Raw genomic sequence first — 16,671 nt, forward strand, 5'->3', positions numbered from 1 at the left:
GGAAATGGACTCTTCAGAAGTGAACTATAATTTTTTTTCCTCTCTCTCTCTCTCTTTTGTTTTTTCTCACCTTTTTTTCTGAGAGGACTTATAGATTTTGAGACTATAGATAAGGGTTATAAGAATTGTTTAAGTAATCTTGTAAGATATACTGTGTTGAATATGTTAATGGCTTGGTTGAAAGCAGGTGTGGGGGAAAAGCCTTAGAGCAGGGGTGTCAAACTGCCGGCCCGCAGGCCAGATGCGCCACAACAAAACCGCGCCCACCTCATTTCCAGCAATGGGGAAAAAGCTCCGATACATCGTGCGACGTCATGTGACGTCGCAAGTTTGACATGTCTGCCTTAGAGCTTGAAAAAGGAGTTTGGGGGATAGAAACAAATTGAGTGTTCCGAATCTAAATAAAACTGGTAAGAAAGCACCTTTAGCCCCATCCTCTGCCTCAGCAAGCCGTACCAGAGATCAATTAAAACAATGCTCCAACAAGAAAAAGCTAGTAGTGTCCAGAAGATGCAAGCGACAGTACAAGCTATTCAAGAAATAATTTCCTCACATAAGGAAGATACAAGAAAAAACCATGAGGAGACAAAAGACAATCTTGACAAAATGAACCCAAAAATTAAAAACATAGACTCTCAACTAGAAATCTTCAAACAGATGGTTACAAAAAATGAACAAAGAATCCAAAGAGTAGAAGATAAGTCACTAGAGTAGGGGTGTCAAACTGCCAGCCTGCAGGCCGGATGCGTCATCAGGAAACTGTGCCCACCCCATTGCCGGCAATGGGAAAAAAAAGCTCTGATACGTTGCATGACATCCCGTGATGTCGCGAGTTTGACATGTTTCCATTAGAGACTGACCAAAAGTTGGCAGAACTGATAGATGGGAATCAAAAGCTGATGCAGATAAATAGAGAAATGGAAGAGTCAATTGCAATTATGGAAATGGAAAGGGCATCTTACTTCCTAAGATTTCAAAATATAAAAGAGGACAAAGAAGAGGTTCTTGCGGACTTGATAACAGAGCTATTGGCTGAAGCACTGGAAATCGGGAAACAAGAAATGAAAGAAGAGTTAGATCAAATATTCCGAGTCAATTCAAACTATGCGAGAAGAAATAAAGTCCCTAGAGGTGTACATGTTAGATTTGTCAAGAGATCCATAAGGGATAAGATTTTGAGAAGTGAGAGATGGCCCGTTGTGATATAAAGGAAATCGTAGTCCTGAAACAGATCCCAAGGAGAATAAGAGAGATACGAAGAGAATATCAATTCCTGACTAGAAAAATAACTGAAAAAGGAGTGAATTTCATATGGCTGATTCCAGAAGGGATTTTAATTAATTGGGAATGGGAAAAGATACAGGTTATAGACACACCACATAAGACGATGGAGTTAGTTCTATGACAATCACAGAGCTTTCATGGAAGGGAAAAGTTCAGAATCCCGTCCAGAGAAAGAAACAAAGAGACAGAAAGAAATGACAATACGAAGGAGCCGTCAAGCCAAGGGAAGAAGAAGAAACTGAGAATACAAAGACAGAAGAAGTGGTAAGACCAACAGAACAGAGACAGATAAGAATAACTAGAAGTTCAAAAGACCTATATATAATTGAAAGAGATGGAGAAGGAAAATGGGATTCTTACAATAAATGTAAATGGATTGAACTCCCCTATAAAAAGGACATTTTTTTACTACAAAGATTAAAAACGGATATAATTTGTCTCCAAGAAACACATATTAAGAAACGACACTACAAACTGTTGGAGCAACCAAAAATTGGGAAACTACATTACGCATTAGCTCAACAAAAGAAAAGAGGAATAGCTCTATATATTAAAGAAATAATGAATCCTAAAAAATCTACGTAGATGAAGAGGGAAGAATATTGATGGTGGAAATAATGATAAACCAAAAACAGATATTGATAGTAGCAATATATGCACCTAATAAAAAACAAGAAGAGTTCTTGCATACAAAATAGTAGAACTGGAGTACCAAAATATCTGTTTAATGGGAGATGTTAATGCAATAATAATATAATAATAATAATAATAATAATTTTATTTATATACCGCCCTTCTCCCGAAGGACTCAGGGCGGTGAACAGAGCAGATAGATAAAAATACAAAAATACAAAAGTTAAAAAAAGAATTAAACAAGTGCCCAGTTAAAAACAATAAATACATATAATAAAATCAGAATAAAAAACCCAAACCATCCCCCATCAGGCCAGGCCGGCTTGTTCAAATAAGAATGTCTTCAGATCGCGACGGAAGGAGCGGAGATCGGGTGCCATCCGGAGCTCAACCGGCAACCAGTTCCATAGCTCCGGGGCGCCCACAGAGAAGGACCTCCCCCTGGGGGCCACCAATCGACATTCTCTGATCGGTGGCACCCTGAGGAGGCCAGATGGAACACTGGACTATAGCAAAAATAGGGGGAAAAGGGAAAAATATACTCCCTAAAATGTTTTTTAAAATGGCAGAAGAAATTTGTATTCAGGATATATGGAGAGAGAAAAATTTAAAAAAACTACAATATACTTTTTATTCAAATAGACACAAATCTAAAGACTTTTAGACTCATTGCTCCTCCTAAAACTCTCTCCAAAATCCATACATTTATATTGGCTTCTCCCTTGTGTGGATCCTTTCATGGCAAGTAAGGTGATGGCTCCTACTAAAAGACTTTCCACACACTGTGCATTTATGTAGCTTCTCTCCTGTGTGGATCCTTCCATGGGAAGTAAGACCACTAAGTTTCTTGAAGCCCTTTCCACACTCCATGCATTTGTATGGCTTCTCCCCTGTGTGGATCATTTTATGAGTAGTAAGTTTACTGTTTATGAGGAAGCCCTTTCCACACTCCATGCATTTGTATGGTTTCTCCCTGGTGTGGACCCTTTTATGGAATGTAAGATGACTGTGTCGGCTGAAGCCCTTTCCACACTCCATGCATTTATATGGCTTCTCCCCTGTGTGGATCCTTTTATGGGAAGTAAGATTACAGGGTTGGCTGAAGCCCTTTCCACACTCCATGCATTTATATGGCTTTTCCCCTGTGTGGACCCTTTTGTGGGATGTAAGATTACTGAGTACACTGAAGCCCTTTCCACACTCCACGCATTTAAATGGCTTCTCCCCTGTGTGGACCCTTTTGTGGGATGTAAGATTACTGAGTACACTGAAGCCCTTTCCACACTCCATGCATTTAAATGGCTTCTCCCCTGTGTGGATCCTTTTATGTGATTTAAGAAGACTGAGTTCACTGAAGCCTTTTCCACACTCCATGCAATTATATGGCTTCTCCCCAGTGTGGATCCTTTTATGGGAAGTAAGATTAGTGCTGTATCTAAAGGTCTTTCCACACTCCATGCATTTATATGGCTTCTCCCCTGTGTGGATCCTTTTATGGGAAGTAAGATCACTGCTGCGTCTAAAGGTCTTTCCACACTCCATGCATTTAAATGACTTCTCCCCAGTGTGGATCCTTTTATGGGAAGTAAGACTACTTGGTTTACTGAAGCCCTTTCCACATTCCATGCATTTAAATGGCTTCTCCCCTGTGTGGCTCCTTTGATGAACAGTAAGAGTCTTGTTTTCACAGAAGCTCTTTCCATGCTCGAGGGATTTATTTGGCTTCTCTCCCATGTGAAGACTTTTATGTGATGTAAGAGACCTATTTTCTTGAGAAAGTGTGGAACTCCAATTATAATTTTTTCTATTGCCTTTACATATATAACCTTGTCCGTTGGCTTGGGTTGGATATTGTCCATGTATATCTAGTGTGTCTTTGGATAGTCTTATACCTTTCCACATATATCTTTTCTGTATTTTTCCTCGTTGGTCAATAAACTCCTGCATGTGAGCATCAATGGAAGAGGAGCTTTCCTTATTCCAATTATGCGACTGATTTCTCTCCTGCCTTTGGAATTTCATTTGAATTACATTCCTCTTCATTGCATCTCCATTTCTGAACACCTGGAATGATTCCTTAGATTCTTTATCGTCCTGCCCATTATCACCTTCAAGAGGAAAGAAAAATAAATATGATAGCACGGTTAAAGAAAAAGATCAAACAATTGGAAGTAATAATAATTGCTTTCTGATATTTGCCAGATTCCAATATATTAAACCTTTACATGCTTACAATGCCATGGCATAAATAAGAATTTCTATATGCATGAACAGCCCACAACTACAAAATGTCTTCCTGAATTGACTGGAGAATAGGAAACCCTTACCAAGTGAGGCCACGTGGCTGTAATTTTCCAGCATGACTTCCCAATGCAGCACTTTTTGGTGAGGATCCAGCAGAGACCATTCCTCCTCGGCGAAATACACAGCCACATCCTCGAAGGAGACAAGGCCCTCCTGACAGGGGAAAAAAGTACACAAAAGGCCCAGGAGAAATTGTAAAAAAACAGTCCTATTGTTTATAAATTTTGAAAACAAAGCCGTGCACTAAGGTAAACGGCTGAGCTTGCTTGTATTCCAGCATTTATGTGAGAAAATGGACAGAGTAAAACCTTTTCATTGAAGAAATGTTTTGGGTAGGTTTTATCAATTGTATTGATTCTCCAGGACTATCGGAGCCTTTCAGTGAAAATAACCCAAATATCCTTTGGATCGATTGACCTACCATTTATCTGTCCACCATTAAAAGACTTCTGGAGAATCAACTGGCAGTTGGGGCTTTGAAACCCCACATATCAATGACTCCCAATCCTTCTTATTTTCACAGATGGAAATGTGGGAATCTCTGTGGGTGTGGATTATTTTGCAGCATTTAGTAAAAGGCTCATTGTATACCAAGAAGCAGCAATCCTGTCTATCCTCCACACCTTCATGAAAGTGCTGGGAATGCTCAGCCAGGAATTTGCTTCTGCTTCTCAAATTGTAAGGAAGCTGCTTGTAGTCTGAGACATCAGCTGAATGGAAGATAAGAGGAGGAAATTTCCCAAGAAGGACATTTCTTAGCCCTAGCAAAGCTGAATTGTTTGGCGTCCAAATTCAGGCACAAATCAAGGTATTAGAATTTAATTTGCAAGCCAAAAGTGCCTTGATTGTGTGTCTTTCAGAACAGGTTTTACTTTGGCAATTTTTTATTAACTGAATAGGCTTATCATTTAATCTGATCCACTTAGTTTTCTTATCATTGATTGTCAACAAAGCTTTTAAAAGACTGATAATTTGCCAGTGTGGATAGTTATTTTTTAGCATCGTTGCACAAATCCAACTCAAAGAATTAAAAAAAAATGGGCATCATGAAGGATTATTTGATAATTAAAATTATTATAATAATTGGCAACAATTAGCACTTATTTAAAACACTGGTCTTAAAAAAGATTCTCCTAATAAAAATTTCACTTGAAATTTTCGTCTTGCTTAGGAACACAAAAATATGCCAACACAAACAACAGGGGAAAATGGAAGGAGGCAGTACTATGTATAAACCAGCTTGAATTTCTGAAGGAAAAGGAGAATACAACTCTTAATAAATAAATTTCCTCTTCTTACTTGAACTGGAGTATCAACCACTGTTTCAGCTCCGCCATCAGGAAGGGCCAATTTCCTTCTATTCTTTCCTGTGAGGGAGAGAGAATTTTAAACTGCATACCGTAATTAGTAATGTAGGAGGTGGTATTCTGTAGAAGAGAAGACGTACAGAAGATGAGATAGTTGAGATCACTCTGGGGAATGGCAGAGCCTTGTATTACCTCTGGTCATGTCTTGATTTGGATCATCCTGAGAGATCCTCCTGAAAAACATTTCTGGAGGTGAATTTGATGGATGCCTCTTCCCAGGATCTCTGATCTCCATCATGAAAAAATAGACAGGAAACAAGAAGAATGAATGGACAATACACATCAAGAACCTCAAAGCCCCAGAAATCCATCAGTGAGGTTGGAAAGCAGGAAAGAAACAACTATCACAAATAACAGAACAAAGTCCTGTAAGAATTATCAGAGTATCTCCAGATATGATAAATGCCACAGACTCTGGTAGGCAAGGGTTAAGAATTCAAACACACTGTTGATCAGATCTAACCACTTCAGAGTTCCCAAATGAAAATCTCTCACCTGCCAGCCAGTCCTCTCCTTCTGCTCCTCCGCCTGGCTCAGGAGGAAGCCTTCCACCAGGGCCACCGCCTGGGAGCTGCTCTCTACTCCACACTCCCGCACCCAGGTCTCTATCTGCAGGGGCAGAAACGCCAGGAACTGCTCCAGAACAACCAGGTCCATCATCTGAGCTTTTGTGTGCTTTTCTGGTCTCAACCATCTACTACAAAAGTAATAGAGTCGGCTGCAAAGGCCTCGGGGACCTTCATCCTCTTTGTATTGGAAGTTCCTGAAGTTTGAGGGCTCAGTTTCTGAAAGGATGGTTTTCTCCTCCAGGATCTTCTGCCCAGTTCTTGCCCAGATCTCTCCACAGCTCCCAAACCGAACACCAGAAGGGCCTTTTCCAATTTCCTCACTTGCTAAACATTGGCTTTTCATACTTTCTCAGTCCTGTATCGCAACTCCTAATGGGTCCAGGGAATCTTGTGGATCTCCAACCACCTTTCTATTCATAGTACCATTCTGGTAGCAACAGGTCAGGCAAGTCTTTCAACCATCTTTGTCCAATTTTTTTGCCTCCAGAAGAGGGTGTACAAATGGCTTCCAATTTCTGTATCTGAGATTAATTAGAAAATGGAAAGAAGTATTTTTCTGAGCTAGTACAGGATTACAGTGGCACTGAGAAGGTAGTCCCTGTGCATGAACGTGTGTTTGTAGAAACCTTGGGACTGACTTCCACCAAGGATTTGGAACACTGAAAAAAATGCATTTTGGATCAATTTCAATTTCATTTTTTTCACAGATTAGGGCTTGGTTTATATATATATATATATAAAAACCCCTAGATTTGCATTTACCTACAAGCAGGGTTTACACAACTTTCCAAACTCTAACAGGTTAACAAACAATGAAAGTTCAGGGCTTTTTTTTTTTTAAAAAATGAAAAGCCTAAAATGACCTGCTTTGGATATTCTACTTCCCTTTCTTCAGGATTTCCTTTTTAAGAGCTAAATCACACAATTACACACAGGTAGGTTCCCAAAACATACCCTAAACACAAACAGGCTACGCAACTGTAGGGGCTGAATTCACACTAAACACAGGGGATGGTGATGTGCTGGTTCACTTAACCACCTAAGACCAATTGAACTGCTGAGGATCCAACCCCGTTTTAGCGTCCTCCAGCACATAAGGAGAATCAGGCACAACCTTCTGCAGTTCCTCCCTTGCAGCTATTTGCTTATTTCCTGCATGAGATTTGCCCTCCAAGCTTTCCCCATCTATGACTTCGGGGCTTTCTCCAGGATGCGGGGCGGGAAGGATCCCCCCAGGACGCTTCCTCCTCTCTGGGGATTTGTCCCTGGGGCAACGTGGCCGGTCCTGAGCCCTGTTTCCTTCTGCCTGTTGCCTGCGTGGAGAAGGGCGGCAGGGGAACATGGTTATCAGGGCTCTCCCAGGACTCAGAAGACTGAACCTACATGGGGACCTTCCTTCTCTAGCACGAGCACCCTCTTTGCGCCCCCCCGCACGCGAAGTACCCCCCCAAACTGCCGCTTACCCCGCCCAGCTCTGGATCTCTTCAAGACTTTTCTGCACCCATTTAAAAATCCTGCGAAGCTCAAAGACCGAGAGACAGAGTGCTGTGTCCTAGACGAAAAGCCCTCTAATGATGTCACTTCCTTCCCACTCCCCTATGACAGGAGTAGGCAACCTTGGCTCTTTTATGACTCCTGCCTGGCTCAGGAATTCTGGGATTTGCAGTCCACGATTCATAAAAGAGCCAAGGTTGCCTATCCGTGCCCTATGATAAATCACCTCTGGCATTCGCCCACCAATGGCCAAATGATGAATCTCATGGCATGCTGTTTTCTTCCGCAAGGAGATTCAAAAGCAGAACACAGAGTAACATAGTTGGAAGGGTCCTTGTAGGTTGTGTCGTTCAATCCCCTGCTCAAGGAGGAAAGCCTGTACTATCCCAAACAAATGCCTGTCCAATGTCTTCCTGAAAAGCTGCAGTGATGGAGCACACACAACTTCTGTTCCTCTAGTTAGAATTACAATCAGATAACCTTTATTGTCATTTTTTCCTGTGGGCTCAATGGCACTCATTAAAAATGAAATTTTGTTGCTCCCTCTCAAAGTGTACACATACATAACACCCATTTAAAACATACTATATACAACATATGTATAGATCTACACCCCTACATATAAGTTCACTGTCCATCTTGAATACATAACGGAAGGAGGAAGCTTCAGAGTTCACAAGGTTAATACTGTATAGAACAAAGCTCTGACTGAATCTGGATGTTGTACTTCCGATACCACAGAGCCTCCGCCCCGCAGTAACAAGGAAAACAGGTCTTGAAGAGGGTGTGTAGTGTCCAAGACAATCTTGCGGACTCTGCTCAAGCAACACTTCTGTGCTATGTCCTGGATGGAAGGTAGGGAACTGCCAATAATCTTTTCAGCCCTCCTCACCACTCTCTGCACTGCCTTCCTGTCTGAAGCAGTGATGCTTCTAAACCAGACTGTGATGCTGTATGACAGGATGCTCTCGATCGTCCCTCTGTAGAAAGTGGTAAGGACAGAGGAAGGAAGATGTGCTTTTCTCATGCGATGCAAAAAATGCAGGCACTGTTGTGCCTGCTTCACCAATGTCTCGCTGTTGAGCGACCAAGGCAGCTTACTTGTTAACTGGACACCCAGGAATTGCTCTGTCAGGAAACATCTCCTTAGTTCTAGGCTGGATCTCTCTTTGATAAGATTTCATATATTATTTATTGTAAGGTTTTTCAGCTCAGAAATTCAATAAATCCAAAAAGATTCTGAAGACGAGGCTACTAAAGAACACAAGTTTTATTCCTTTGATCAAAGAAATAGCTGTGTGTCCCAAACTCGTCACACACACATACACACACACACTCACACGCACACACAAACACACAATGTGAGACAGAGGAGAGAAGGTGCACCTTAATCAAAAAGGTTCTTCCTTTTATAACTAACACATTTTTCCTTAACATTGCAAGGTTTCTGCGCATCTAAAGATTTCTTCTTTTGTTTGAATTTCCTTATCTATCAAGTTTCTTGCAATCCTGTATCTTAAACTTCTGAATGCACAATAGTTCAATAGCTGTCAACTAGCCTAGAAACTTTCACTTGCTACTCTGCAGGCAACTAGGCAGAGAAGGGAGAAGCAAAGGGGAGAAAAAGGGGAGGTGGAAGAACGCTACTATATACTGCAAGCTATAGCAGTAACATTTTTAAAGTAGCAGAAACTTTTTTTCTTTTTCTTTGGTCAGCAGAATTTAGATTACATTGGAGCACGCACAGAAAGCAAAAATCTAAATTGTTAATATATATACACTTAGATGTAATATACATGTAGATATATGTATATGCTTCCCTCCATGTAGATGTATTCTTATGAGATTAAGATTCATTAACAATGGAGCCTTTTCTTCTTCACTGGCTTTGCATGCAGGTAAACTCATTAAATTACAAGGACTAAAATTAAAAGGATAATTAAGGTGGAGGAAAAGGATTGGTTTTTAAGAAGCCTGTACACAATGACGGCACCGTTCCCTTACTGCATGGTAATGTTGGAGCAAAACTAACTCTGAAGTTCCTACACAAATTCATAGGCTTAAAGCAATAATTTTCCCAGCCAAACCCCCAATGTCTTGCGTAGTTTATATACGCAGTTCATTTTGTTCTGGGAACTGTCTGTTTCAAATCCACACCTGTTATGGTGTCCTTGAAAATGTTTCAGGCTCTCAAGGTCTTCAGTGGAATCGTAGAAATTCCATTTCTCCATCTAACCCACTTGAAAATAACACCTCCACACCTTGACTCTAAAGGCAAGTTGAAATGTAGAGGCATGTAGCTATTTATATGACACAGCAAGCAAAGGTTCTTATTAATGAATTAACTAATTCATGTGAAATTCAAAAAGGTACAAGATAAGGATGCCCCTTGTCTCCTCTGTTGTTTATTTTGGAGCTGGAAGTTTTGAACAGAGATATTAGGCAAGATGAAAGATTAATGCGTATAAGTATAAGAAAAAAGTTTATAAATTGAGGGCATTTGCTGATGAGTTGCTTATATTCCCCAATAAATAAGATATAATATTTGATGAGGAAATTAAATGAGTTTGGAGCTCTAGCAGGTTTTAAAATAAACAAACAGAAAACAATAACAACAATATCAGGATTGTGATATATTGATTAAAAAGTCTGGTTTTAAGGTTGAGAAAAAGGTGCAATATTTGGGGGTATGTTGACAAAATTGTTTTATAATAATTATGTACCTCTTTGGAATGATATTAAAAAGGATCTACAAAGATGGGACAAATTACATTTATCATTACTGGGTAGAATTTCTGTAATTAAGATGAATGTTTTACCAAAGATGCTCTTTCTGTTTCAGACAACACCAATATTTGCAACAGATACTCCATTTAAACAATAGCAGAGGGGTATTTCCAAGTTTATATTGCAAGGAAAGAAACCAATCATTAGATATAAGTTATTGCAAGATGCTAAGGAAAGAGGGGGTTTGGGTTTCCCATATTTGAAATTGTATTTTGATGCATGTTGTTTGGTTTGGCTAAAAGAGTTGGTGAACCTCCAGAACAAGAGGCTGGAAGGCCATAAATTAAGGTTTGGAGGCCATGGTTATTTATGGTATGATAAAGTTAAAGTAAATGGTAGTGAAGCTGGATTGGTGGACATATGGCAAAATAATCTTTTCATTTTGGTGACCCCCACCCTCAAGTGTTAGAATTAGAAGGTCATGTCTGCCATTGGTTTAATATAAAGAAAAAAAACTGCAGTTAAAACTACAGGAAGAACTTAAAAAATTAGAATCAGAACTACAAGCAGACCCACAAAAGAAAATACTTAAAAAACAAATGGAACTAATAAAACATAAAATAAATTTAGCAGAGGCTGAAAAAATGGCACAACAAAGTAAAAGAGCCAAACAGAATTTTGAAAATGCTAATAAACCAGGGAGATTGCGAACATATAAATTGAAAAAAGAAAGAGAAAAAAGTGATAAATCAAAAAGAGACTTAGTTTCAAAACGATACAATTAAAAAAATAATCAAAGACTTTTACAGGATACTTTATAATACAGAGGAAACTTCACAAGAAAAAATAAAGCACTATGTTAAAAAAGCGGATTTACCAAAAATTCAAGAGAATATATAAAATATTTTAAATGAAAAAATATCAATGATGGAGCTGACAGAAGCTATCAAGACAAAAAAATGATAAGACTCCAGGCCCAGATGGACTACCTGCAGATTTTTACTAATCTCTACAAGATATTTTAAGTCCTATAAAGAAAGAACTATGCAATGAAATACTTTTAGAGGCTAAAATACCAAATACATAGACAGAAGCTAATATTACTTTAATACTTAAAGACTCAGACTTGACGCAAATAAATTATAGACCAATATCTTTATTAAATGTGGACTATAAAATTTTTGCTTCAATAGCAGAAAAACTAAAGAAATTTTTGATTGAATTTACAGTATACATACAGATCAAAATGGATTTCTACCTAAGAGGCAAATAAAAAATAACTTAAGAATGAATTTAGACATTTTGGAATATTATGAACTTCAACCAAGAAAACAGATGGCGTTAATATTCCTAGAAGCACAGAAATTTAACTTTCTAGAATTTATATACGTTCCCACCAAAGTGTATCTCCGTATGGGAAATTAGGTCATTGCTCCTCCTAAAACTCTCTCCAAAATCCATACATTTATATTGGCTTCTCCCTTGTGTGGATCCTTTCATGGCAAGTAAGGTGATGGCTCCTACTAAAAGACTTTCCACACACTGTGCATTTATGTAGCTTCTCTCCTGTGTGGATCCTTCCATAGGAAGTAAGACCACTAAGTTTCTTGAAGCCCTTTCCACACTACATGCATTTGTATGGCTTCTCCCCTGTGTGGATCATTTTATGAGTAGTAAGTTTACTGTTTATGAGGAAGCCCTTTCCACACTCCATGCATTTGTATGGTTTCTCCCTGGTGTGGACCCTTTTATGGAATGTAAGATGACTGTGTCGGCTGAAGCCCTTTCCACACTCCATGCATTTATATGGCTTCTCCCCTTTGTGGATCCTTTTATGGGAAGTAAGATTACAGGGTTGGCTGAAGCCCTTTCCACACTCCATGCATTTATATGGCTTTTCCCCTGTGTGGATCCTTTTATGGGAAGTAAGATTACTGTGTTGGCTGAAGCCCTTTCCACACACTGTGCATTTATAGGGCTTCTCCCCTGTGTGGACCCTTTTGTGGGATGTAAGATTACTGAGTACACTGAAGCCCTTTCCACATTCCACACATTTAAATGGCTTCTCCCCTGTGTGGACCCTTTTGTGGGATGTAAGATTACTGAGTACACTGAAGCCCTTTCCACACTCCACGCATTTAAATGGCTTCTCCCCTGTGTGGATCCTTTTATGGGAACTAAGATTACTGCTGCAACTAAAAGTCTTTCCACACTCCATGCATTTAAATGGCTTCTCCCCAGTGTGGATCCTGTTATGGGAAGTAAGACTACTTGGTTTATTGAAGCCCTTTCCACATTCCATGCATTGAAATGGCTTTTCCTCTGTGTGGTTCCTTTGATCAACAGTAAGAGTCTTGTTTTCACAGAAGCTCTTTCCATGCTCGAGGGATTTATTTGGCTTCTCTCCCATGTGAAGACTTTTATGTGATGTAAGAGACCTATTTTCTTGAGAAAGTGTGGATTTTTTCCCATTGTCTTTATGTATATAACTTTGTCCTTTTGCTTGGGTTGGATAGTGTCCATGTATATCTAGTGTGCCTTTGGATAGTCTTATACCTTTCCACATATATCTTTTCTGGATTTTTCCTTGTTGGTCCAGAAACTCCTTCATGTGAGCATCAATGGAAGATGAGCTTTCCTTATTCCAATTATTTGACTGATTTCTCTCCTGCCTTTGGAATTTCATTTGAATTACATTCTTCTTCATTGCATATCCATTTCTGAACACCTGGAATGATTCCTTAGACTCTTTATCGTCCTGCCCATTATCACCTTCAAGGGGAAAGAAAATAAATATGATAGCAAGGTTAAAGAAAAAGATCAAACAATTGGAAGTCATAATAATTGATTTCTGATATTTGCCAGATTCCAATATATTAAACCTTTACATGCTTACAACGGCATGGCATAAATAACAATTTCTATATGCATGAACAGCCGATAACTACAAAATGTCTTCCTGAATTGACTGGAGAATAGGAAACCCTTACCAAGAGAGGCCACGTGGCTGTAATTTTCCAGCATGACTTCCCAATGCAGCACTTTTTGGTGAGGATCCAGCAGAGACCATTCCTCCTCGGAGAAATACACAGCCACCTCCTCGAAGGAGACAAGGCCCTCCTGACAGAGGAAAAAAGTACACAAAAGGCCCAGGAGAAATTGTAAAAAAACAGTCCTATTGTTTATAAATTTCCAAAACAAAGCCGTGCCAATTTCCTTCTATTCTTTCCTGTGAGGGAGAGAGAATTTTAAACTGCATAATTAGTAATCTAGGAGGTGGTATTCTGTAGAAGAGAAGATGTACAGAAGATGAGATAGTTGAGATCACTCTGGAGAATGGGAGAGCCTTATATTACCTCTGGTCATGTCTTGATTTGGATCATCCTGAGAGATCCTCCTGAAAAACATTTCTGGAGGTGAATTTGATGGATGCCTCCTCCCAGGATCTCTGATCTCCATCATGAAAAAATAGACAGGAAACAAGAAGAAGAATGAATGGACAATACACATCAAGAACCTCAAAGCCCCAGAAATCCATCAGTGAGGTTGGAAAGCAGGAAAGAAACAACTATCACAAATAACAAAACAAAGTCCTATAAGAATTATCAGAGTATCTCCACATATAATAAATGCCAAAGACTCTGGTAGGCAAGGGTTAAGAATTCAAACACACTGTTGATCAGATCTAACCACTTCAGAGTTCCGAAATGAAAATCTCTCACCTGCCAGCCAGTCCTCTCCTTCTGCTCCTCTGCCTGGCTCAGGAGGAAGCCTTCCACCAGGGCCACGGCCTGGGAGCTGGTCTCTACTCCACACTCCCGCACCCAGCTCTCCATCTTCAAGGGCAGAAACGCCAGGAACTGCTCCAGAACAACCAGGTCCATCATCTGAGCTTTTGTGTGCTTTTCTGGTCTCAACCATCTACTACAAAAGTAATAGAGTCGGCTGCAAAGGCCTCGGGGACCTTCATCCTCTTTGTATTGGAAGTTCCTGAAGTGTGAGGGCTCAGTTTCTGAAAGGATGGTTTTCTCCTCCAGGATCTTCTGCCCAGTTCTTGCACAGATCTCTCCACAGCTCCCAAACCGAACACCAGAAGGGCCTTTTCCAATTTCCTCACTTGCTAAACATTGGCTTTTCATACTTTCTCAGTCTTGTATCGCAACTCCTAATGGGTCCAGGGAATCTTGTGGATCTCCAACCACCTTTCTATTCATAGTACCATTCTGGTAGCAACAGGTCAGGCAAGTCTTTCAACCATCTTTGTCCAATTTTTTTGCCTCCAGAAGAGGGTGTACAAATGGAACACTTGAAACACTGAAAAAATGCATTTTGGATCAATTTCAATTTCTTCTTCTCATAGAGTCGGGCTTGCTTTATATATATATATATATATATATATATATATATATATATATATATATATATATATATATAAATATATATATATATATATTGTTGGGGGCAATTAAGCTGACTTTGTAATAATGCCGCTTGGGGGGGTGTATGAAAGCCCTAATAAGCAGGCATATACATAGAATGAAGGCTACTGCTAAGCTTGTAAGCTGCCCTGAATCTTCGGAGAAGGGCGGGATATAAATGGAATTAAAATAAAATTATATATATATATATATTTGAGCCGGGCCAAAACAGGAATGAAAGAGTTAATTAGCAAGGTCCATTCAAAAAACCTTGACAAATACTTAAACATACATTTGCCTTGCCTTCCAGCTAATATAAGAGAGAAGGAACCCGTGGCTCAGGAGGTTAAAACACTGCCTGATATATATAATCAGCCCGGGTTCGAATCTCAGATAAAGGGTATGACTAACTGATGAGAACATAAATAGTTCGAAATGATCATCTTAGCCTCCCAAATTCTTTATTAGCAATTTGAATAATTTGCACAAATAATGAGCTGTCATAAGTTGACTAGTTCCTGTGGATAAGCCCTGAGCCGGGCCAAAACAGGAATGAAAGAGTTAATTAGCAAGGTCCATTCAAAAAACCTTGACAAATACTTAAACATACATTTGCCTTGCCTTCCAGCTAATATAAGAGAGAAGGAACCCGTGGCTCAGGAGGTTAAAACACTGCCTGATATATATAATCAGCCCGGGTTCGAATCTCAGATAAAGGGTATGACTAACTGATGAGAACATAAATAGTTCGAAATGATCATCTTAGCCTCCCAAATTCTTTATTAGCAATTTGAATAATTTGCACAAATAATGAGCTGTCATAAGTTGACTAGTTCCTGTGGATAAGCCCTGAGCCGGGCCAAAACAGGAATGAAAGAGTTAATTAGCAAGGTCCATTCAAAAAACCTTGACAAATACTTAAACACACACACACACACACACACACACACACACATATATATCCTAGATTTGCATTTACCTACAAGCAGGGTTTACACAACTTTCCAAACTCTAACAGGTTAACAAACAATGAAAGTTCAGGTGTTTGTTTTTTTAAAAAATGAAAAGCCTAAAATGACCTGCTTTGGAAATTCTACTTCCCTTTCTTCAGGATTTCCTTTTAAAAAGCTAAATCACATAATTACACACAGGTGAGTTCCCAAAACATACCCTAAACACAAACAGGTTACGCAGCTGCAGGGGCTGAATTCACACAGAACGCAAGGGGTGGCGATGTCCTGGTTCACTTAACCGCCTAAGACAAATTGAACTGCTGAGGATCCAACCCCGTTTTACCGTCGTCCAGCACATAAGGAGAATCTGGCACAACCTTCTGCAGTTCCTCCCTTGCAGCTATTTGCTTATTTCCTGCATGAGATTTGCCATCCAAGCTCTCCCCATCTATGACTTCGGGGCTTTCTCCAGGATGCGGGGCGGGAAGGATCCCCCCAGGACGCTTCCTCCTTTCTGGGGATTTGTCCCTGGGGCAACGTGGCTGGTCCTGAGCCCCGTTTCCCTCTTCCTGCCGCCTGCGTGCAGATGGGCGGCAGGGGAACATGGGATCCGGGCTCTCCCAGGACTCAGAAGATTGAACCTGCGTGGGGACCTGGCATCGGTCCCTTCCTTCTCTGCCCCACCCCCTGCATGCGAAGAACCCCACACACACTTGCCACTTACCCCGCCCACCTCTGGATCTCTTCAAGTTCTTTCTGCACGCACTTAAACCTCCTGCGAAGCTAAAAGGGCAAGAAGAAGACAGAGTGCTGCGTCCTACACGGCCAGTACCTAGTAATGTCACTTCCTTCCCATTCTCTTACCTCTGGCGTTCGCCCTCCAGTGGCCGAATGGTGAATCTCAAGGTTTCGTGTTCTCTTT

At 40.1% G+C, this 16,671-nt stretch overlaps 1 protein-coding gene across 4 annotated transcripts; it reads right to left on the bottom strand.

The window, feature by feature from the left end:
* Window positions 1–2,589: 2,589 nt before the first annotated feature.
* Window positions 2,590–16,671, bottom strand: LOC310636292 (uncharacterized protein). 4 transcript variants are annotated; one of them, XM_083355998.1, is made up of 4 exons: window positions 16,474–16,671; window positions 14,101–14,692; window positions 13,369–13,498; window positions 2,590–4,025 (listed from the first exon to the last, which is right to left on the bottom strand). In XM_083355998.1, exons 2-4 carry the CDS (start codon window positions 14,515–14,517, stop codon window positions 2,623–2,625), a joined length of 1,950 nt encoding a protein of 649 aa, XP_083212124.1. In that variant the 5' UTR covers window positions 14,518–14,692; window positions 16,474–16,671; the 3' UTR covers window positions 2,590–2,622. The 4 variants fall into 4 exon arrangements, with proteins under 4 accessions (XP_083212124.1, XP_083212126.1, XP_083212127.1 ...); XM_083356000.1 differs by lacking the exon at window positions 16,474–16,671 and adding an exon at window positions 13,735–13,826 and having other exon boundaries at window positions 13,369–13,607; window positions 14,101–14,331; XM_083355999.1 differs by lacking the exon at window positions 2,590–4,025 and adding an exon at window positions 11,177–13,150.

This window comes from Vipera ursinii (assembly GCF_947247035.1).
Source record: "Vipera ursinii genome assembly, chromosome: 2".
Lineage (NCBI taxonomy): Eukaryota > Metazoa > Chordata > Lepidosauria > Squamata > Viperidae > Vipera > Vipera ursinii.